General features: G+C 37.7%; 1 protein-coding gene across 1 annotated transcript in view; it reads left to right on the top strand.

Moving 5' to 3' along the window:
* The window catches only part of CFAP221 (cilia and flagella associated protein 221), a 28,865-nt gene extending 5,665 nt beyond the window's left edge, over positions 1-23,200 (top strand). The window contains exons 6-24 of the mRNA XM_015887628.3: positions 665-768; positions 1,835-1,994; positions 4,631-4,760; positions 4,849-4,960; positions 6,752-6,863; positions 8,003-8,090; positions 10,002-10,091; positions 10,707-10,802; positions 12,656-12,755; positions 13,271-13,407; positions 15,207-15,287; positions 15,872-15,979; positions 16,080-16,220; positions 17,117-17,269; positions 17,724-17,824; positions 18,955-19,047; positions 19,199-19,303; positions 20,222-20,287; positions 21,343-23,200. Of these exons, the coding sequence (XP_015743114.3) occupies positions 665-768; positions 1,835-1,994; positions 4,631-4,760; positions 4,849-4,960; positions 6,752-6,863; positions 8,003-8,090; positions 10,002-10,091; positions 10,707-10,802; positions 12,656-12,755; positions 13,271-13,407; positions 15,207-15,287; positions 15,872-15,979; positions 16,080-16,220; positions 17,117-17,269; positions 17,724-17,824; positions 18,955-19,047; positions 19,199-19,303; positions 20,222-20,287; positions 21,343-21,466 (2,101 nt within the window). The 3' untranslated portion in view covers positions 21,467-23,200. The remainder of the gene's footprint in view (positions 1-664; positions 769-1,834; positions 1,995-4,630; positions 4,761-4,848; positions 4,961-6,751; positions 6,864-8,002; positions 8,091-10,001; positions 10,092-10,706; positions 10,803-12,655; positions 12,756-13,270; positions 13,408-15,206; positions 15,288-15,871; positions 15,980-16,079; positions 16,221-17,116; positions 17,270-17,723; positions 17,825-18,954; positions 19,048-19,198; positions 19,304-20,221; positions 20,288-21,342) is intronic.

Below are 23,200 nucleotides of genomic sequence, written 5' to 3'. Positions count from 1 at the left end.
ATTTACAGAATTAAAAATGTGCAGCTTTACCAAATATAGTAAAGTCTGTGAGGTTGCATGTTTTTAATTCAAAATAAGTGGCATAATGTGGCAGATCTATTAAGTAAGCCTCATTGAGTTCAGCAGGATTTATTCCCAGATAATTATTGCTGTGAAGTCTTAATTGTTAATTTTAAAGAAGGAAGAATATCTAAATTAAAATCAGCTGAGGCCTATTTTTTACTCATGAAATCATGAAGCTGCTTTTTCTTTTATTACTGTTTTTATCATATGAGCTTTCATAATGAAAAAGCTTAAATCTTACTAAAAGAAATTACATACGTACAGTGTTTTCAATTATTAATACAAGGCTGCCAACTTTCATAAAATATGACTTCATGACTTATCTAATACAGTTGCTTGACCAGGGCTGCATATTCAAGTAGTTTGTTCTCCAATAATAGTATGAAATCATTTTAAATAAATTTTGGGTGCAAATCATCTGAATTAGAATAGGTTTTAATTTTAATATGTGGCAGGCATTATTTTGAAAATTGCTCTCCTGTTTACAAGCTCCTAATTTCATGTCGTCATATCAGCACATTTTTGTCATGCTACTGCTGGAGTGATCTGTTAAACATCTGAATATAATTATTTGCTATTCAGTCCTGTTCTCCTTTTTCAGTAAGCGATATGTGGTCCCTCTGCAGTGTAGCTGCCCCATAGATTTTGAGTTTCAGGTTGAGTACCTTCAACCCCACAAAGCCTTTACTGTGCATCCCATATCAGGTAAGTTCTGAAGGGAAAATCCTGTTTCATGACTGTTTGAAATGTTACATAGTAATATAAATCCAACTATCTAAGTGGCTATCTTGCAGGAGGATTTCATGCATCACATTAAGCCATCCTGAGTTTTGTTGGATTTTGACTCAGTGTGTTATGTGAACCTATCCATAGTGATTTGTAAATTTGTATCCCCCAAGCAAATCGGCTTACAATGAATATACTTCCTTCCCACTGCATCTTGATAACAGATACCTTTGCTCAAGCGTAAGTCTTCCAAATATAGTAAGTCTTTCCAAAGCTTAGCCTGCCTTGGATGCCAGCCTCAATAGGCCAGGCATGGTTCACAGACCTTCTCTTTGTAGAACTAACCAAAATTGGCCTTTCATAATCAAGACACTTTATGTTCATTTTAAATTATTTTCATCATTGTGTCCAGACATTGGAATAAACAATAAGAAAAATAATGGAAAAGTTTGAAGAAGGATGAATGAGGGAAAGCCATGTCACTAACTACTTAGAAAGCAATCCTAGCTGAAATTGTAGGGGAAGCAGTGTGGCAGAACGCCCACAACTTTTAAAACCCATCAATTCACACAGGCAATAGTAGTTTTATTGGGCTTTTCGGTGCAGTGCATCTTACTTTTGGGAAATTGACCCTATCACCTATTCAGAATAGCAGAATGATTTATTATACTAGCTCTAAATTGATTCTTGTGAAACTTGATCCAAATCCTTCCAGGGAAACAAGGCTTTTGAATTCAAAAGTTGTTTGGTTCCAAACTATTTTAATTCCAAAATGTTCTTTTGGTACCTTGTGCCAGTAGGAAGAGTAACTGTACTATGGGTACAAGGAAAGCATATCCTAATCCTCTTTAGATAGAGATCCAAGTAGCTGAGAATTGCTTTGTCTACCAATAATTGGTTTTCCAATCAGCTAATCAAAATCTTTTCTCTCTTGCAGCCTCTAGAACAGCATACACACATGGAAAGAGTATATATATTTAGATAGGAAAGTGATGGCACAATTTTAGAGTAAATTCATTAACTTCATTTTATTTGTTCATTACAGGAATAATTCCAGCCAGTGGAAAAGCAGAAGTAATAATTACATTTGCACCTTTTGAATATGGGACAGCCCAAATAAAAATCCAGTTGTGGATTTCGCAGTTTAACTCAAAACCTTACACGAGTACATTCACAGGAACGTGTACCCCACACCTAAATTTAACGTATGTGAAGCTTACAATGTTTTGAATATATTTTGAATTAAGCTTAACAGAGATCTTTACAGAATATCTTTCCTACTGAGGGTTTCCTATTCAAAGAACAACATCATGGTGCAAGTAAAAACTGAGTGAGTCAAGCTCCCGAAAACATATCATGTTGGTTCCTGAAAATATTAACTGCATTTATCTCCCATTGAAATCAGTGTAAAATATCAATCCTGATTAAGGGCTTTTTTGCACTGCAGTCTGTAGCTCCTTGACTAAACCAGCTTTGGCCTCAGTGATGGCCTGATGTTCTGCCCAGACCATGTTTACCAAGACCCCTAATTGGTGGATTCTCCTGCTTCTGTACCCTTCCTGGACCAGTGGAAAGAAAGTACTGTCCTGTCTGGTTTCCTGTCATTTGGGCTAGAAGGGAAAAGTAGCAAAACTGTTAGTTATTTCACAAAACAATTGGCCATGGAGAACAGTGACCCCAATGACTGGAGGGGAGGAAGCGTTTCTGCTGTAGCACATAATAAATAGCTGGAATGGAAGTAGTTGCCCGCAATATAATGAAGCTCAGGCAAACCAGATAGTACTGCCTGAGCCAGCACAATGTGAAAACACTATTTTTGAGATAGGGGAAAAAAAAAAAAAAGGGCACGCGGAGCTTGTCTTCCCAGCGGGGTGGGTGTGGGTAGGATGGTGTCAGATTTTCCTACCTCATGTTGGGGTAAGCTAGTCATGTGGATCAGCCCTAAATGGAGTCCTGTTGATTTCAGTGAGGACTTAAGTTAATTTACTCTGCATCCACATAATCATCTTGTTTGGAGTGATTGTAAAAAATATTTTTAATAACCCTTTGTGAGCAGTACTGATATCATTGCTAAAATCAAACTTTCCTTCCAGGAGTAAGTGTATATAGATATTTGGGTGAAAAGTTCCTCACTTGAGTTGTAGGGTATGGGGCAGCATGTCAACAACAGAGTCACTTAATGTAAAAAGAAACAAGTGGAAGCAAGTCCTTGTAAAATGGTTCAGTAGCTACAGACCCCTTTGACATGCAAGGGACTCACCAATATTGGCACCACCCTTGCATGTCCCTACTGTATTATGAGGTTCCAGTAGTTTTCAGAAACCAAGCTGATTAACTCCACAAGTTAGCTCCAACACCAGAGGAAACACTATAATGATTGTTTAACTGCAGTACTTCCTCCAAAGTTGTCAAGTAGCTTCACATTGGTAGGAATTGCAGCCTCATCCTACCTCCTGGATTCCTCTCCTCCTCCTCCAAGCAGCCATGGCGCTATGGCTTCTCCCCATTCCCTGCTGCATAGAAAAGCAGCTCTCCTGTTCCCTGAAGAGAGGTCAGCTTGCTTTTTTCCCCCTTCCCTCATTGTTTAGCTAATTCAACAAGGCATATGGTGAAGAGAAGCAGCAGAAAATCAGCTGCCTCCTCTTTCTGATACTCCATCCATTAATTGGCTGGAGGAAGCATTGACGGGTGCCAAGAGGGGGCAGTTTGATCACTACCATGATGGGGGCAAAGATGAAGTCTGTGGGGGGAAAAAAGTCATACTGTACTATGACCATGTTTGGGCGTCAAACATGTCAGAAAGCATGCAAATAGGAGAAATTTGCATGTAGGCAAACCTCCACCAAGGAGCACGAATGCCTACGACAGCATGCCCTACCCACCAGTGTCAGATACAAACCCTGCACAGTTTGATGGAAAATAGAGACAAACAATCCAGCAGACAAATAAGCAGAAAACAATACCCTAATCAAGGAACTAGCAAGGAGAAAACCGCAACCCCACCAACACTGGCAGGGCAAGCTACTGTATATAAACAGGGAGCAAACCCCACACTCACTAGCACTGATGATGTTACCTAGTTGGGTAATGAAATGTCTGCAAGCAAACAACCAAGCTCAGAGAGCACCAAGGACTCCACAAGTCATACTATTTCAATCAGGATAACATAGTTCCAGAAACATTCAATCATATCTAAGCCTATATAGCTCCAGGGAGAAAATTGGCCTGAAGACGTTTAAAGAATAGACTATTTTGGAGTAATGACCAAAACAAGCCAGTCTAAAATAAATAGCATGCAAAGATTTTAATTGCAACTGAGTCTGGAGAAGTGAAAGTGTATTCCATTCCATCTGAGCAATTTGCCAAAATTGGCCTCAGAAGCAGATTTCAAAAATCACCATAAAGTGTGTTTCAAAAGGAGAAGCATTCTCTACAAGGTCTCAGATTTTTCTCTGGTCCAGATGAAAATCTGAATCGGAGAACAGTTTTGGTTTGCTTACCTCCACCACATTCCATTATTCCCCAAATCCACTGTTGCTGAGCTCTGGCACATTCCTTTCTTTCTCTTTCCTTGAAATAGCAGGAACCAGCTTAATGCATTTGGTGGAAAGGGACATGTTTTCCTCCCTCTCTGTGGTGTGTAACTGGATGTGGGTTATTTGTGTGCTACAGACATGGAATTTTCCCAAGGAGTCCTCTCTTTGCTGGAGCTTTACATTTCTAGAGCAAGGAGATGCCTAGATTTTTACCTCCTGGGATTTTGTCACCCAGATCATGAAGTTAATGTGGTTTTTTTCCCCCTCTAAAATTGTTGTACTATAACATTTTTCCCCGATTCCAGAAGAGGAGACTTTGAGAACCAAGAGTCAGTTTTGCAAAGAATACCAAAGTCTGCTGAAAAAGCAGTGGTATGCCTGCCACAGAAAACAATGTCACTGAAAGAAAAACACAAGCCGCTACAGAAAGTACAGGTAGAGAATGGACAAAATAAATTGTTGCTATAAAGGAAGGAAATAACATCCGTTAGTTATTCTGACATGACATGTTTTATTTTTATAGGCTATTGAATATAAAAACTTGAGATTCCCTGTTGATTTGTCAAATCCTTATGCTGTGGCAACAGTTTTGATTCAAGAACCAGGCAAACTGAAGATTAAACATTTAAGAGAAGGTAATAAATTTGTATTATTATTATTATTATTATTATTATTATTATTATTATTATTATATTTTTATCCTGCCTTTTTTATATATAACTCAAGGTAGCAAACATACCTAATTCGCCTGCCTCCTATTTTGATTAAAACTGTTAAAACTTTAAATTAAATTAAAATTATTAAAATTAAAAGTTAAAAAAATCGACTATGCTAGATGTTTGTGCAGGGTCTGATAAACATGGTAGGAGTTACTAGATATGGTTATGATGTATTAAAAATAAGGTAGGGAAAGCATGCACAGCATGGCTTCTGGAATTCTTTCCAACTTTTTTTAACTGCAGTGGCTATTGGAGTGATTTGTACTTTCATCTGCGTAACGAGTTAATGGGTGTGTGTTTGTGTGCTTTCCCCTTATGTGATACCTGTGTGTAGATGTATGCTCTGGGAAGCAAAAAGCAAGCTGCATTTGCTCCACTCTGGGTCATGTGACCAGGAGGGGGTTTAGAATGGAGCAGTCATCAGTGTTCTGAACCACTGCCCAATTGCCTGTCTCACAGGGATGCATGGGGAGTGTTCTGAAAGATTTTCTTCTGCAGCCCCAAGCTGGATATGGCCCATTCTCAGATTTGATCTTTCTTATGCCAGCTTTCCAAACATACCAAATCCGGACTTGTTGTGTTCAGTTTTTAGATAGATAATGGATGGGCAGACAGACAGAGACCTAAGCCTCTTTGCATTTCCAACATTTCATTGGGTTAGAAAGAATAAAGAGCAGCAAACAAATTCATAAGTCTAATTAAGTGTATGTATGGAATACTTGCACATTCTTCTACTACATATTTTGGAACTGCATCCTTCTTGGAATGGGTCCCCTCCAGATGTGTTGGACTGCAACTCCAAGACTTTCTATCTAGCTAAGCCAGCAGCTATATTTGATGGCAGTTCTAGGGTTATAATCTTAATTATCTGGACTAAGGAAGTCTACTGCCCTCTGCCTTTTATGTTGTTTTTGGTTTAGAAATCCCAGGTGCACATTCCTGTGCTTTTGTTCATTTTAAAGAATAGGGTTGTTTTTAAGATACTTAGCTGACAAAATCTTTCTTTCACGTTAAAGGATTTTTTTAATCTTAATAAAGAACTAAAGTTCTGTTAAATGGAGTTTGCACATGTAAGAGAAACAGACTATGGTCAGCATATGTAGAAGAGATGTACATTAAACTCAGAGTTTGTATTGCTACTGTTTTTATTGAGAGTTGATTGATTTTATTTTCTTACTCTCTAATATACATCTGTATATTAGTGTACACTAAGTGATTGCAACCCCCTTCCCATTCAAGTTGGCTAATGGCCATAGTAAGGAGATTTGAAAACTGAGGAACTTCCTGCTTCTATAGAAGTCATCTGACTTCATTTAATGTAGCCCAGCCATATTTGTATATTTATGAAGCTGGGTTTTGATCTGCTGGGGTTTTCCCCCCCTGCTTTTATTTTCTTTCTCTCCTTAATTTATTATGTGTGTATTGCAAATATATTGTTTTAAATTTATTTTATATATATTTTATATTTTACAAATAACTTCCAGATGCCGTTGTATAGAAAGCAGTATAAAACTTACTTAATAATAATTAAATATCTGAGGATGCTCTGGGTATCAATGTAGAGTTTTGAAGTCTTGCAACTTCTCAATAATTCTGCTTCTTGCAGATATTTAATAATGTGAAATATGCTTAATACCATGCTGAAGGAAATAATGCATTACCCTTTGAATGTCCTGATCAATAGCTTTTGATTTCTGTGTTATGCAGTCCTAGGAGGACAAGGTGACGGAGGAACTAAAACACGACAGATAAAAGAAGCTGTTTTTCAATTAAAAGTCAAACAGGATATACAGGAAGAGCAAATCAATCAACTTAAGTGGTGAGTGATGTCACACTTATGCAAAAGGAAGGAAATGAACCTAACTCTTCCAATCAAATTAAGTCATTCTGCCACTTAGCATGTTAGTAAAAGAGATCTTGTAATAAAATTCAAATAATTATCATTTCTCAGTTTGTATCTGGTTATAGTCATTACATGGTATTGTGATTAAAGATTGTGGTTAGTAGTTTCATTATAGGTGAGCAGCAAATACCAACAGGAGTGGGAAGAGACATTTTTAAATCTGTCTAATGGTAGTTTTGTATAAACACATCCAAGGATGATGATAAGGCTTGGGAGATCTTTTAGAATGATGTGGGATATGGCATAGAAAGCAGAAGTAGTAAGGTGGAATCATAGAAAATCGAGTGTCTTGCCTTAACACGAACAGAAGCATTGCTGCAAAGCCACCAATCCATTGGTGGCTTTGCAGCAATGCTTCTGTTCGTGTTAATTAATCGTAGATTAAGTCATAAAGAAATGTCAAAACAAGCTCTGGCAAAATATAATATGTTAATCTAACTTATGACCTACCAACCATGATTTATGGCTTACTGTGCTCTGTGAATCCAGCCATTGTGATATGTTTAACAACCAGAGTTGAAACAAGGCATGATTTTACATGTTTATGAATTAGCCATTGTGATCCTTGGCCTGGCTTGCTCATTATTAATTACAAGTCCCCTCAACTGTAAATTTGTGAACTCATGTGGGCCATAAGTCAGCCAAGTTAAGCATTTTAAAATCCTTTGTACTTCAGGAGGAGAAATGTGCTTAATTCTTGGACTAAAACTTAATTCTTGGACTTGGACGTGTGCTTAATTCTTGGACTTGGACATGTGCTTAATTCTTGGACTAAAACAAGTGGGTTTCTAAAATGTTAGACTCTAGAATATTCTCATCCATCCTGTCTACTCACCGTCAGTCATATGCATCAGCACAGTATATGATAATCAGTTTGACAAGTGTATAGTGAAGTGACAGTAGTAAGTCAGTCAGTAGACACGTAATGTACAAAAGCTATTGAAATTTTGTATTAAATATATTTTTCTCCAGGCGGAAGAATTATTAATCAAGAGTGCTTTTTCTGAACTGATTTTTTAAAGTAAAAACTATTTTCTTTTGAATTTCAAACACAGGCAAGTTCATTTAGGTAAAGATCCAATATGTCCAACTGTTCAAAAGCAAATCCTTGAAGACCGGCAGAAAGAAGAAGAACTTTACAAGGTGAGGATAGAGGATAAAAAATAACTCCTCATTTTATACATTCTGGGAAATATGAGAGACCCACTCAAGTAGGATAGAATAATTTTTTAGACTGAAGAGGATGGGATCTTATCTTGAAACAAAACAGGCATCATCCTTGCTGCCATAATATTTTGTATTGTATACGTTATTTTTATTAAAAAATTGTTTATTTTCCTAACTTCAGAATTCACATGCAATGTCAAAAGAAAAGAACAGCAGAAGAGAAAAGGAGATTGTCTGTTGGACAGTCCCTTTTGGAATATCTATCCATACTCTCTTGTAGGTTGGATCCAGTGATAGCACTACTGCTTTATTTCTTTTGGAGTACTTCATTTTGTATATCTCAAATTGTGCTTAGATGATGTTCTGTCCCATAGAAGAACATTAGATCATCTGTAAAACTGGAGATCTATCCCTTCCCAGCACTTTGTTTTAATTTCTGTCCTTTCTTATAATCATATTGAGGGCCAGCTTCTCCCACAACTATTCATATCTCTCTCAGTTTATTTTTTTCAAAAGATATCTATCTACTCCAACTCAGAAAGGGACATGTTTTAATGAACAGCAAGTATATGGAGCTAGATAGATGGTATTATAATTACAATCCCTTCCCAAGCACCTTGAAATGATTATTGGGGCTGTGCAGCAATCCAGATTGAAAGTGGAAAATATGTCTGCTTGGGTTTGTGTGAGTATGAAGGTATAAGCCCAGGAACAGGTGCTGCTTCACTAAGAGCCAACACCAACTTGATGGCACATGATCAGTCTTTAAGCAGGTATCAGCAGATGATAATTGCGCTTCCATGCAGGTTCCAGATCACCTTTTCCCCTTCAAATGTAGCTTGCTGCATAGTTTTGATGATTATCCTTGCAGGCCTGTACTCATGGTTCGGAAATGAATCCCACTGAACATAGTTGGATTTCATTCTGAATAGGTTGAAGATTGACCTACTGCTTTCAACTGTACAAAATTGTCTGAAGAATCCATATATAATCTGCAATCACTTCTTTCTTTTAGCTATTCTAATTAAATCCCTCATTTGTCAATGCCTCTGTTAGATACCATTGAATTGAGCCTTACCCTTAGCAATTTATGGATGAATGTCCACCATCACAGTCTGTCCTTGGAAATAATCCATAGCTGTGTCAAGGACATTCCAGTGAACTTGATTCCATCTGTCCACTTTAACCCTTGTTCTCCTTCCTTCAATCTTCCCAAGAACAGTCATTTTTTTGTAGGTCATCATCTGCTTCATCATATGCTCAAAGTATATAGTTTCTGTTGCTGATCATCATCTCAATAGAGCACACAGTGTTTGGTCCAGGACCAACTGGTTCATTCTTCTTGAGTGTATAGTATGCTTATGGGTATTCAAACAAATATGAAATCAAATAATCCTGAGAAGAAACCACTTTGAAATAGGTTAAGGAGGAAACGAGCCATATATAAATCCCATTAGATTCCTGTAAGTACGATGTTGCAATTAAATTTTCACTTACGGAGAAAAGCAGTGATGCTTTGGCATTTGGAGCTTTCAATCTGGAAACAGCCCCACTCTGTCATTGGAGTAAAGAACCTTGGGCTGTCCAGACTCTGTAGACTTCAATACCTTCTAGTTCCAACCAATATAATGGCAAGGAAGTGTTGAAGCTGTACTTTAAAACATCTGGCAGGTTGCATGTCTATCCCTGCTCTACATTAACAGTGATTTGTTGTGTGGATGGTAATAGCAACCATGTGGATCAGATAAATACATTTGACATGCAACATTTTGCTAATGAGCTTTGCTTGTACTTCTTGGAAAACTACCCCACTAAACACAATGCTTTTGATTAATATGTTTTATTGTTTTGATTGTTTTGATTGATTGATTGATGGTGCCAAACCAGATTAAAAGAGGAGATCCCATTCTGGAGAAGGAGTTTGAAAGAAAGCATGTTGAAATCTCTTTGAAACGTATCGTCCGAGACATCAGTGAGGTATGGATTTGTTAAAAAGGTTAAAAAGGTAGATGGAATTACAGGTCACAATATACAAGTAAATCCACTTCGCTTATCTTCTTTGTCAGGCCCTCTTATCAGAAAACTAATGGGTGGAGAGATCTAAATGTTTGGAGACGCACAATTGAAAATTAGATTAGCATTGCACAGCCATTGCACAGCGCTCAGTTGGAAGATAGCAGGTTTAACAGGATGTCTCCTAGAATTAATTCATGCGAAGTTGGTAAAAAAGAAACAAACTATGTTGTCGTTATAAACTTCTGATTATGAGTAAGCTTCCCTAGCCACCTGCCTCCAGAAGTGTTGGATTTTTAACTCCCCATAATCTCCACCTAGCATAGTCAGATTCAGGGGCGTTGAAGCTTAAAACATCTGGAAGGTAGCAGATTAAAAAAGCTGAGCTAGAACTTCAAAGATAACACATTTACTTATAAATACATGCTGCTTAAGTAACCGGTTCAGACTTCAGGGTTACTGAGGTATAATTTTCCATTGTTAAATTAGACGTAGTACATTAATTTGGAAGCATTATTGCTCAGAACTCCAAACCATAAACATTTACTGGCTGCAACTTTCTTTCTTGTGTGCCAACAGTGTCCCCAGTTTCAGCCTACTTTTGACCTTCTGCTTAACAATCCTTGGTACCACAAGCATAGAATTCAGCAGCAATTCCAACAAGCTGCGCGAAAGGTACTGAAACAAATTGCTGCAGGTAAATACACGTATGCAGATACCAGCTGCAGAGAGCTGTACTATTCTTTGCACAGCCTTTTCTATCTTGTGGATATATTTGATCGCTTTGTCTAAGAGATGAGAGCTTTTTAATATTGCATTTGTTGGAGCTGTTACAGATTCACGGTGTACGCACGCATGCATACGGGTCTGCATCTTCATCCCACAAAACCTTTCGGTTTACTTTAAGCGGGGGGGGTTGGTCTATATTTGTCCTTTGCCTAGGAATAAACTCTGTGGATTCCTGTTGGCCTTTTTTTTCCTTGAGTACATATAATAGGATTGCATAAATATTGTTTATGTTTTCTTTTTCCATATAGAGATGTTGCCCTTAATATTTTGCTTTGATGTGAAAAGTTCTAAATTCTGATTAAAATCAAGGATTCTGAGCATTAAAATGAAGGAATTCCAACTAATATATATTATAAAATTATGTTAACCTTTAACATTCATAACTCTCAGTTCTAAATTAGATATCCGTAGACCCTGACCCATAAATCTTCAAGTTTAGAAAAGATGTCTCTCAATTTTCAATAAGCAAGCGGTCTGCTAAATTAAAATCTTTTGAAATACATAATCTCAGCTTAGTCAATATTGTGCACATATTATTCTCTATACAATTTTTCAGATGCACAACTATAAATAATATCCAGTATCTAAGAATAATATCCTATTATCTAAGAATTATAAAATTATCATAATTCAATTCCAGGTTTTAATGAGACATTATATTTCTTTTCCCCACATTGGTGACACTCTTCTATTGATTGACTTCTGTTTTAATGTTCATATTACTAGCTAGTTTGCTTTTAATCTGCTGTTGCAGTTGTTATGTTTACTCTTTTCAATACTTTATTAGGATTTTTTGGTTAAGTACTTGAAGGATACAGAAAATGAGATAGTTAATTTCCCCAAATAAATAAATAAATGACAATAACAAAAGCTGCTACATCACTTTCTGCTTTGTAATTGGCTCAATCCCGATATCATGGTTAAGAAAGTTAACTGGCTGAGTACAATGCTTAATTTGACAGATTATGGCTAGCAATTGTCTAGTAACCAGAATCAAAAACTTTACCATGCAACTTAATGCTCCCTTAATAATTTTTTCCCCCTGTATTTTTGGAAGCTTATTTTTGGAAATGTGGGTGTTCAGTTACAGTTAGGATAAGCCTAGGTATGCAGTATATTTATTCCAATATGTTTAGTCTGTTATTCAGCAATCCCCCATGATATAGCACTTTCCAGATATTTCAGACCTGCAGCTCCCACAGTCATAGCCTATATAACCAAAGACCAGGTTTGCTGGGGATTCTGGGAGTTGTAGTCACCATACTTCTGGAATTCTTTATCTAGGGTAGATGAAGAATGCCATCTTTTCCTACAACTACAATAACCAAATTCTGAGTAATTAATGCATTACAGCCTGCTGATCATCTTCCAGCCCTCAATACTTTTACATCATTTCAGACTATTGAACATTTTGCAGTTCTTGACCTATTTGCAAAAAGTGTGCGTACATTCTTGGATTCCATAAAAACAATGTATTGGCCTGTTGTCTCTAATACATATCTTTAGTGTGTTTGTTTATTGTGCCTTGTTTTAAAAAAGTTTTAATGTGCCACGGGATTATTTGTCTATATGTTTTCAAGATTGTTCTATAAAACTTTATGTTTTTTAATAGAAAAAACTGAGTCTGTCACTTTCCAGGCTGACTGACTGACAGCACCAGCCGATCATATCTCAGAGATAGAGATCACTTTTACAGATTTACTGAAAATCCACTGAATAGTTCTTAATCATTTTCATAGGTCCTGGTTCAGTGCCGGCTAGATAAAGTGATAAATTTGCTTCGTGACGTATTTAAGCGTTTTAGAGACCAAGAAGAGGAGGAGAAGAGATTGATATCAGGTAAACCCTCAGAATTATATACAGCTATTGCCAGTTTTTGTAAGCTTCCCTTACAAATGCAAGTCATTTCATATGTTGCAAGGTAATTATGGCAGCTCAGAAAATACTACTTTATGTGCTGCCCTGATATGTAAAATGTGAAAACATGAAATTTATTACATTGAAATAATTAGAAAAATATTTCCATGAAGAAGTGGCTGCCATTATCAGGTGGTCCATCCCTTTCACTGTGCTGCATCCCCTTGTCAATGGGCCACACCTCACTATTGAAGCTGCAAAATATGGGTAAATTGTCCCATTTGCTTTGACCCATAAAAGTCAAGTGATAGAGCACAAGGAAAAGAAGAAAGGATACAGCTTATCTTCTTTCACGTTCTTGGAATCAAGAGCAGGTAAATGAGTAGATGAAGCACCAGGGTGCTTCTCTGTACATCCTGAGAGGATGAAATGTCACTTACCCAACCTTCTTGTACTTCTGATCTTAGCATTTGTCCATGTCTATCTCCATGCGACAGAATGCAGCAGTTTTAAAACATCCAGCACCGCTGCTATAACCGATGAGGAGAAGAGAATGCCTTTTGCCTTGACTGCAACTCGAATACAGCCTTTTGAATTCCCTACCTACAATCCACCACAGTGGGCTGATGAACTGGTAAGTCCCACCAGGAGGCTACAAACATCGAGTCCTGAAAAAAAGGAGGAACCCTCTTTGAACCCTCTTTTTTCTGTAGTCACCAGTCTCTGGTAGCTATAGACCTGGCATCAATAAGGCTGTCAAAACAAGTTTGTGAACATTGTGAGTACTAAAATTCAATTCTCTTAATTTTCCAAGGAAAAGAATTCCATGATTGTCCTTTGAGATGATCCTATTAAAGGTATTATCCTAAGATAGGCGTTGGGTTTTTTTTCTTACATGAACCAGTATGATCATCATTGTTTTTTAAGTTAAAGCTGATTCAGAAAATGTGTTCATAAATTTATTTATTTATTTAGAAAATGTATATGGCCACCCATCTTAAATACATACTATGGGTGGCTAACAACCAGTTTACCAAAAATAAATAAAAACCCCTATAACCAAACAAACTATAGCTAGAATATAAAAAGAAAGGGTTGGGGCAAGTTGAACAGAGTCAAAGGGGATGGTAATGAAAAATAGAAAGACATTTCTATCATGGAAGAAGGAAGGGATAGGACAGGAAGGGAGGAAAGATGGATCTCTGAAGCTTGCCACCCTCAGTAATTTAGTTTTCAAAAGGCTCTCTCTCTCTGCCAGGATGGAAAATTTTTTTTTATGAAAATCAAGATTCTGTTGATACAATTCCAGCTTTTAAAGGGTTTTGTCATCTTGCTCAGGTGGATAGTGGGCTGGCAATTTCTTGTAGTAATTTGGAACAGAAGGAGCCACTGGCTTTGCTCATGTGATGCTCTATGGCAAAATCTACTTTATTTCTTGTTGTTGTTGTTGTTATTGTTGTCGGTTTGTTGTGTGAACCAGCCATTGTAGTTTACAAGCCATAGTTTATGGCATAGTGTATTTTGTGAACTCAGCCATTTGTAGTTTATTGAATAAACTATATATAAACATAGCCAAAGTTTAACGCGTGCAACTCATCCAGTCTCTTAGAGAGTTTACAGGATGGGATAAGGTGGAAGGAGATAAAAAGGCCATCCTGAGAGTTACACAATTTCCCTCTTCGAACATGAAAGAATTTGCAGCCCTGGAAGTATTAGCATTGTGTGGGGTAGCTCTGCCTAGCCAGGAGTTCTCTCAACGGAAGGACCATTCCATCTGTTACTGTATTACCTGGACTCTTTTTAAAGGGTTTTGTCATCTTGCTCAGGTGGATAGTGGGCTGGCAATTTCTTGTAGTAATTTGGAATAGAAGGAGCCACTGGCTTTGCTCATGTGATGCTCTATGGCAAAATCTACTTTATTTCTTGTTGTTGTTGTTATTGTTGTCGGTTTGTTGTGTGAACCAGCCATTGTAGTTTACAAGCCATAGTTCACTTTAGGTTAGAGAATGGCAGAAATGGCTGCATCCTTGTCTTGGCTCTTTGCTGGATCTGCCATGATGTGATCACACTTCTCCTTTTGATCCTCGTGAAAATAATCTTGGCTGCATTTATACACATCGTGAAGCCAGGATGCTTTTAAACATTCTTGTTGAACAAGCCATTGGTTTGCACATAATGCTAAACTGTGATGAGTAAGTTTTCCCATTGCAGTAAGCAACAGAAACAACCGTATGATAGCCTAGTATTAAATGTGAACCAAGTAAATATATGTGTGATAATTTATTTTTTACAAATCATGGTTGACTAATGTGATATATAAGCTACACTATGAACAAAATGTATATCAGTCTGATACTGATGGATTTTTTTAAAAAATGAGCAGAAATACATGTCCACGTGCCAACTGGTTTTGTTGGGTTTTTCTCCCTCCAGGCACCAGAAGTTTTGGGTATAGTTCCTGTCAAGTCTGCTGCAGTTAAACTCAAACAGCTCCACCACTTTTTTGACCTAAAGGTTAGCTACAATTGATCATGTCAAGTTCTGTGTTTAAATTAATGTATTTAATGTACGAAGTAGTAGAAGTTAACACAGTGGCCATTCCAATTGGGCATCCTCCAGGTGTGTAGGACTTCAGATCCTCCAGCCAGAGATGACAGTAGTTCATTTCTAATTGGGAGGGAGGGGGGCTGTTTTTAGAGGAGCAGGGTGTTCTGAATAGCAGCCGTACCATCATCAAATAAGGAGGCCCCAGGAGTGCCTTCATGCCCACTCCCTTGTCTCACCCTGTCAGCACCTCTTACCTCAAATGCTTATTTTCTTGGGATTGCACAAGTACTGTGTGAGCCCAGTGCACCCTCTTTAGGGAGTCCAACAAGAGAGACATGTATGCCCACCTGTGCCTATGAAAGACCTTTTCTGCTTCAGATTCAAAGCACATATCTGAACATCTTTCCTATACCAGGAGGTCTTTTGTACCAAGTTATATGCTGGGTGTGTTAATCATGAACAATAAGATACTGTACATTTAAAACTTAATTTGGTTCATTCATTTGATTATCAAGGATGTCTGTTGTTTTTGCTTTTTGTTTTATCCCAAGGTACCCCAGCATTTCAGTAGCATGGGATACCAACCATTCTGCATACATCATGCAGCAAATAGTTACAAGGTTCCAAAATATTTTCAAACTCTGAAGTCAGGCGCTGAGGTAACTAGTCTGTTCAATGTTTTATATATCTTTTTTGTTGGTTTCAGATCTGCTTTTTTGTAATGTTTTGTACATGCAATTACTTTCTGCCATTTTTCAGGAAGAGCTGATTCCACTAATGCCTGCTTCTGAAGAAAAATCCTTGGTTGCACAGGATGAGGAACTAGACACTTCCCTCTTAAACCTGAAAGCTCCTGAAGCTTTGCTTCACCCTCCAAGCCATCATCCACTTCAAATTTTTGTGAGTAAAAAAGACAGAGCAAGGAAGCTGTCCCACCAACAAAGGATGAGTAATGTACACATTTAAGATTGTTGCTGTAGAATTTTAGGACATGTGTTTGATCTTGTTCATACAGACACTCACACACACTTTATTTAATATTGGGGGAATGGTCAGTCTAGTCTAGAGGTAATTAACATCTGTTTGCTATGATCTTGGATTTTATTCCTGTTCTTGGATGTTTCTTACTGCCCACTGAAGTGTGTTGATACAAGGGTTGCATCTGCATGTTGTGCTGAAGCATAGTATGATTTGTTTGGTTCTGGCTTAGTATTTTAAGTGTATTGTGAGAATGCAACCAGTGTTGCTTATTCAATAAATCTTAGCTAGGGTGTTCCCTAAACAAACAGTTCCTCCCAGGGCAAAAAGTTATAGCCCTTCATGCTCCAGTGATGTCACTCCATCAGGAGCCAAGTATCATTTGGCCCTTGGATGGAAGCCTTTTTTTTTTTTTTTAATGCAGCCTCCAGCTGTAAAACGGTTTTTAGGCATGATTTACGGTATTTGAGCATTGTTGGTTAGGTTTGCATGGCCCACTAAGATACAAACCAGAGCGGCTACTTTCCCACAGCAGAAAAGGAGCAAACCATATTTTAGCATGATGAGTTAAACTCACCAGGACTGCTAGTCAGAACATTCAGAATTGCTAGGCTAATAGTCCTTCTGCCAGTCTTGGCGTTCGCTCCTGGGTGACTTGATTTTATACGCTGGCATGCTTCCTTTTCAATGGCAGCAAAAGCTATACAAGATGATGGTAAGCTTTTCTTTGTTTTTGTTCCACAATTAGTTGTTCCTTTTTTTCCCCAGTCAGCCCAAGAGTGCTCCTGCTTCAGTGTTTCTCTTCTTTGTCTTTTCAGAATCCTAGTCCAGGACTGTTTGAGTTCAAGCTACCACTATCCTATACCGAAAGCAACATTGAATATCATATTTGCCCTCTTCCAAAATTTGCAAATAGCAATAAATACCCATCTGGCACTGCAATTACACAAAAGAAGTTTCTTCATCACAAGGTAAAACTTCTTCTTGTTGTTCAGTCGTTAAGTCGTGTCTGACTCTTCGTGACCCCATGAACCAATAGCGCCAGGCCTTCCTGTCCTTCACTGCCTCCCTGAGTTTGCTCAGTTTCATGCTCATTGCTTCAGTGATGCTATCTAACCATCTCATCCTCTGCCATCCCCTTCTCCTTTTGCCTTCAATCTTTCCCAGCACCAGGGTCTTTTCCAAAGAGTCCTCTCTTCGCATTAGGTGACCAAAGTATCTGAGCTTGAGCTTCATTATCAGTCCTTCCAATGAGCAATCAGGGTTAATTTCCTTTAAGATTGACTGGTTTGACCTCCTAGCAGTTCCCCATTCTACTGTTTTCCTTGATTTCTTTGCATTGTTCATTTAAAACTTGTTACTTGAACTTTAACAGGTGGCAGAGATGGCGAACAGCATTCGCTAATATGTTTATGGTCATTTCAGGAAGTGATTCGTGGTGTAACTAACTGGAGAACATTCCCACCAGTTATCAGTTCAACGTTACCAAACGTACCAGCTCTGAATAGCATGGCAACACCATTCTGGTAAGAATAATTATCATTCTTATTAAAAGCATCTTCCCTTTATAGACCAAAGTGACCTCTTCTCACTTGGAATACTGCTGAAAATGGTAAAGAGAGTTTCAGCAGATAATAGAAAAATTTTGGAAACGTTCAGCTTTGTAAGAAGCGGTGGAAAGCCCTTGCCCCAAACGTCCGGTGTTTACAGGCTGTTTTTCTTGAAGGAGGATGCCTTCCAGGTGTTTCAGATCACAACCCCTACATTCCCTTGCTGTTTGCCATACTTGATAGGGTTGGTTGAAATTAAAAATATCTAGAGAGGATTAAACTGCTGCCTCTACTGTAGAGTAATACTGCTTCTAGACACAGTATATAAGTTGATTATATGGAATATTTTTAATACCCTACTTTTCAGCTGTTTAGGTTCTCACACTTCTTAGATAAAGTCAGTAGCAAACAATGTGATTACTACTCATCATTCAGCACCTTGCTCAGAACAAATGATGAAGCTATAGATACAAATCCTGGAGCTTGTGGTTGGTTTATTCTAGGCATACGTAACTGAAAATGAAATACATAGTTTATGTGTGAGCCATTATGAATGGTTTGCAGAGACCAGAAAACTTATACTTTACTTCCCAGCTAAATGTGGGAAAATGATTGAACACTTGATGCAGTGAGTGAACCAGCCAGTGTGGCTTATTCCACAGACCGTGGTTAAAACAAACCTGAGCTTCACAGTGCGTGAGGTCAGACACCATATATTCTAGATCATGAAGAGGAAACAGAGTTAAAGCATGGAAAAGTAGTGGTATAATAGGGAGGATCCTGTAATGAATATGGCATCATGCTCCTGCTGGTTGTATTGCATTTTTATTTTTAAAAGGCTTGGCATTGTATTCAGAATATGCTTCATTTATTTATTTTTCATTTGAAAGAAAAGGATGTTGATATCAAAGCCAGGAAAATGACATTGGCGCTGTAGTTCACCCTTATTCAACCTGGAACTCTCCAGCTGTGTTAGAGTGCAATGCTTCTTTGGATTAGAGGAACTGTAGTCCCAACACAGCTGGAGGAGCTAGCCATAAGGTTAATTTCAGTTGTCCGTACCATATTCTTCCCTTAACATCTCAGTATAATTGCACTTTTTGCAGCATTGATCCTTATAACACAGACGTGCTTCCAAAAGTTGTGCCTCCAATTCTGCATGAGTTACCAGAACAAGACAAGGAAAATGTAGTTGATGAGTAAGTTTTCTCTCTGCTGTTCTATCAAAATAATTTTACTGCATATGAAGCACTAGGATTTGATTATATCATAAGAGGTTAAAAGCTCATAAGATTTCTGCTTGCAGTCAGACATCTTAAAAAGTAAAATAATTGGCAACTTAAATTTTAGAGTGATTGAAGGAGAGGCGTCTGTTTTACTTACACCGCAGATGATAAAAGCCGAATTTCCACAGATTGACTTCTCAGCAGAAGAGAATAGATCAAAAGAGGGAAGGTACGTCTGTTTCCATTGTAATCTCATGCAAGTGCAAAACCTGTGCCCTGATCCTTAAAACGTGAATTGTAAGCAACATACTGTCCCAAACTCCATGTAGTTGTTCTGAGCAGGAAATGTAAGGGTAGAATATTCTCAACAGATAGCTGGCCAGCCTCTCGTGTGTGTGAGAAAGAGAGGCTTAAATGCTTTATGAACCTTGGGAATACTCCATAATAATTTATGGATGGTTTCATCCTCAATCACAAAAAAGGATAGGGTTAGGTAAAGATGAGGTTCAAGCTCAGTCAGAAGCACGGTTCTGTAGCACTGGTTAAAGGCAAGGAAATAAAATTATATTTTTTAATCAACCCTCCCTTGAGTTTACAGTCTGAAGCTTGTTTGGATTTTTGTGGCAAAGCAATACACTATGATGCTGACTGACATATATTGAGCATCTAGGTTTGATTAAGTTTTTCTGATCTTAAGTTCAGAGTCTCAAGGCAACAGAGGTGATGGTGAGAATTGTCCCTTAAAGTGTGATCCCATGCAGCCAGCCGCTGTGCCCAGCCTGCTACATTATGCCACCATAAATTGCCACCACTTCTGACAAACAGGTTCTGGAGACCCTGCTGTCAGACGTGTAACTTAAATTGCATTCAGTTCTATTTAAGTCACATACCCGCACTGATGACAAGATTGCTCACGCGGGGATGCTCCTACAGGCAGAGTTGAGAGCGGAGACTTCAGCCCCTGCTTCATCACTCTTTGCCCCATCCCTGCACTTCTTAGTTTCTTTCTGAACATCATGCCTGATAAGACATTCTGGAAAACTCAAATGTTTGTGCAGTCCTTTGTGTTGCTCATATTAAAGGTATTACCCAGTGATAGAAGGTTTTTTTTTAACAATTATCATTGCTTTTTTATTTCTCTTTCTAGTGAAGGAAATGCAGAAGTTAAAATTGGTTCTTTTACATCTCTACATAGATCTGTGCCCGTTTCCAGGTAACAGAATTATTTGAATTGTAAAGGCCAATGAGTTGCTTTACTATTACAGCTAATAGAAATCATAATGAACTGTATTGTTAGATGTGCAAAAGTTACTTATGGCCATATTCAGTGGATTCAAAGGAGCAAAGGGGCAAAGTCCTACTGCTGGCTGCCCTCAAGAAAATTAGCAGTAAAACTAAGGACAGGCTGGATTGTAATAAAATTCAGCAAATGAATTGCAAATATTCACAAAGCAGTGTTTTCGCTTTCATACAGGATGTGGACAGTGGTGCTTGCTTCTAAAAAGGCTTAATAATACTCAATGATTTCTTGATGCCTCATTTTTTAAGGTTTATTCTGGGTTGGGCTTCCATAATTAACTTCTTTGAGATTGGAAGATTTCCCACTTTATTTGGCTTTATGAAAAAGCAACAATGATGCTAGTGGAGCTATAGAATAAAAAAAACTGGAATATATTTCAAAGATATGTTTTTTAGCGTGTTGCAGTTCTGAATTGTTTTTGAAACTTACTCGCAGGGGGAAGTTAATTTTATCAAATGCTAAACTCATGCTGCAGCACACAAAGGGAGAGACGGTGTTTAGCCATTTAAACTCACTCCACCTTTGCCTGCCAAGGGGAAACACGTTGTGACAAATGGGTAAACCCATCCTCCCCTCTTGAGGGTCTGTACAGTCATTTTTTCCAGGACCTTTTTTTTTTTTTATAATTTGGCCAGGATGTCCAGCTTTGAGGACAAAACTAGGACAACCTAGTTAAAGCAGAATTTATGGCAAAAATAGAATATGTTTTGTTAGTCTGATTGTACTGCCTGTACTTGAATTCTAAGAATAGTTTTAAACAATAGCAGAATATGGATAGTAATGTAAGATTATATTTTAAGACTTCCAGGTATGATCCAAATATAGAACTTTGCACTGCAAATCCTTTCTTTTCCAAGTCATCTAGACATGTGCCTAGCCTTGTTTATTTAAAACAGGCCTTTGCTGATCTAAAAACAACCTAGTTCATATGTTCTTGCTCTGAACTTTTTCTGTATTCTTATATCTAGTGATGTGAGGGACATCGTGGATTCGTATGTTCTGAATCAGAAAAATATATATGGACAAAAGATTACAGAAGCTATGGAGAAACTGAAAGAGAAAGCAGTTGACAAGAATATGATCCTAAATTAAATTGTCTCCTTGGGACAGGCTTGAATGTTTTTAAGTGTCAGTCACATTTTCTATGCTTCTTATAATGTGAGTCACACATTAGGGACATTCTGTGATTCAGGAACAGAACATTCCAGAGAGCTCTAGAATATTCTGTTCCCCTTTTAAACTATGCCAAACAAAGGCGGAATGGAACATTCCAGCATTTTCCCATTTCCAGATTGTCAAATTGTGCTGATCCCTAGCTCCCACTGTTATACTTCCATGCAAGGTACCATAACTTTGTGAATTAAAGTACATTTGTGTAGAAGCTTCTGCTTCACAAAATGAAACACATCTCCTGAGGCCAACTTTGTACAATAGTACAGGAAAGAGTGTCAAATAAGTCTAAGAGTGTGATAATCCTCATTGGGTAGTTGCCATTTTGGCTTTCCGTGTATCTTATTTCTTACTTTCAACCCTGTGAACCTTGTATGTGGCCTCTTTGATTGCTATTGTTAATATGTATATATTTGTTCATCCAGTTTAAATTCTTAGACTGTCCAGTGTATACACAAGCGCATATAAATTATTTTTATATACATGCATGTATAGTGTTGTGTGTCTCCTGTGAAAGAGCACTTACTGCTTTCCAATAAAATGCAGAGAAAGTAGTACATTCTGTATTTGTGCTGAGTGGATATAATATAAATAGTATGTAATATAAGCTGGACCACCATCTAGTATTTGATCTCTTGGATTACTGAGTCAAACACAATGGCTTCCCCTGGTATCTTTCAGTCTATGTGTAAAATGGATTAGGTCAGGAGCAGGCAACCTGGTATTCTTCAGATGTTTTGGACTTCAGTTCTTACAAGTTGTAGCCAGCAGAGCCAGGGGCAAGGGACCATGGGCAGTCGGTTACAGTTTAGAAGAGCTGCACTCGTTTGCCTAGCCCAGGAGTAGGTATATTAAGACAGAAAACACAGAGCCAAGGTGATCAGGAGTGAGTGAATACATGGTCTTGGGTCTCTTCATGGGGCAGTTCAGAACCCAGTTTAAGATGATACATAAAACCTGTCTCAGTGGCAGCCAGAGCAGATAGGAAGTCTGATTTGAAATCACATCAAAACCAGGGAAAACATCACCCAAACAAATGTTGGCAAATAAGTTTGCTGGTGTTGAATACAGTAATTAAATCTGCTTCACTTTCCCCATCTTAGTTGTTACCTGATTACATCTGCTTTGCTTAGCGAAGGATAATGTATTTATTAATGTACATATTAATATGCTGAATCATGGCTTTCACTGATATCTGAAATTGTGTTATTAGGGACTGATTTATGGTGTTTATTAGTGTCCTAAAAATATGAAAAACGCTGATGATTTTTATATGCTTGATGTTTATAGAAAAGCTGTGTATTCTCTAATGTCAGAATTACATCATAATTAGGGTAAAATGTATTGCTAACTTCTTAAATTGCAGGATTATAGGGAGAAAAGAAAAACAAACTGACTTGAATAAGAAAAATAGATTTAAAGCCTAGTTTAAATAAATGCAAATGAATATACTTCAAAGCTGTAAATGTAAGATTCAGACCTACATTTGTATTCGTGTACATTTACTTTCTTGGAGGAGCGGTTTGCAAGAAGAAGGGTATTGTGAACAGTGTTGCTGTAAAATAATTGTAGGTATGTTTCCTATTTTTTTCCTTATCTCATGCCTTTCATTTATTTGGCTTACAATTTTTTAAATTAGTCTTTCCTATTTCTTAC

The sequence above is a fragment of the Python bivittatus genome, unplaced genomic scaffold (assembly GCF_059951505.1).
Source record: "Python bivittatus isolate LINGU-HERP-01145 unplaced genomic scaffold, Pbiv_v1 ctg000480_np1212, whole genome shotgun sequence".
In the NCBI taxonomy this organism is placed as follows: domain Eukaryota; kingdom Metazoa; phylum Chordata; class Lepidosauria; order Squamata; family Pythonidae; genus Python; species Python bivittatus.
This window is presented reverse-complemented; position numbering and strand designations above follow the sequence as displayed.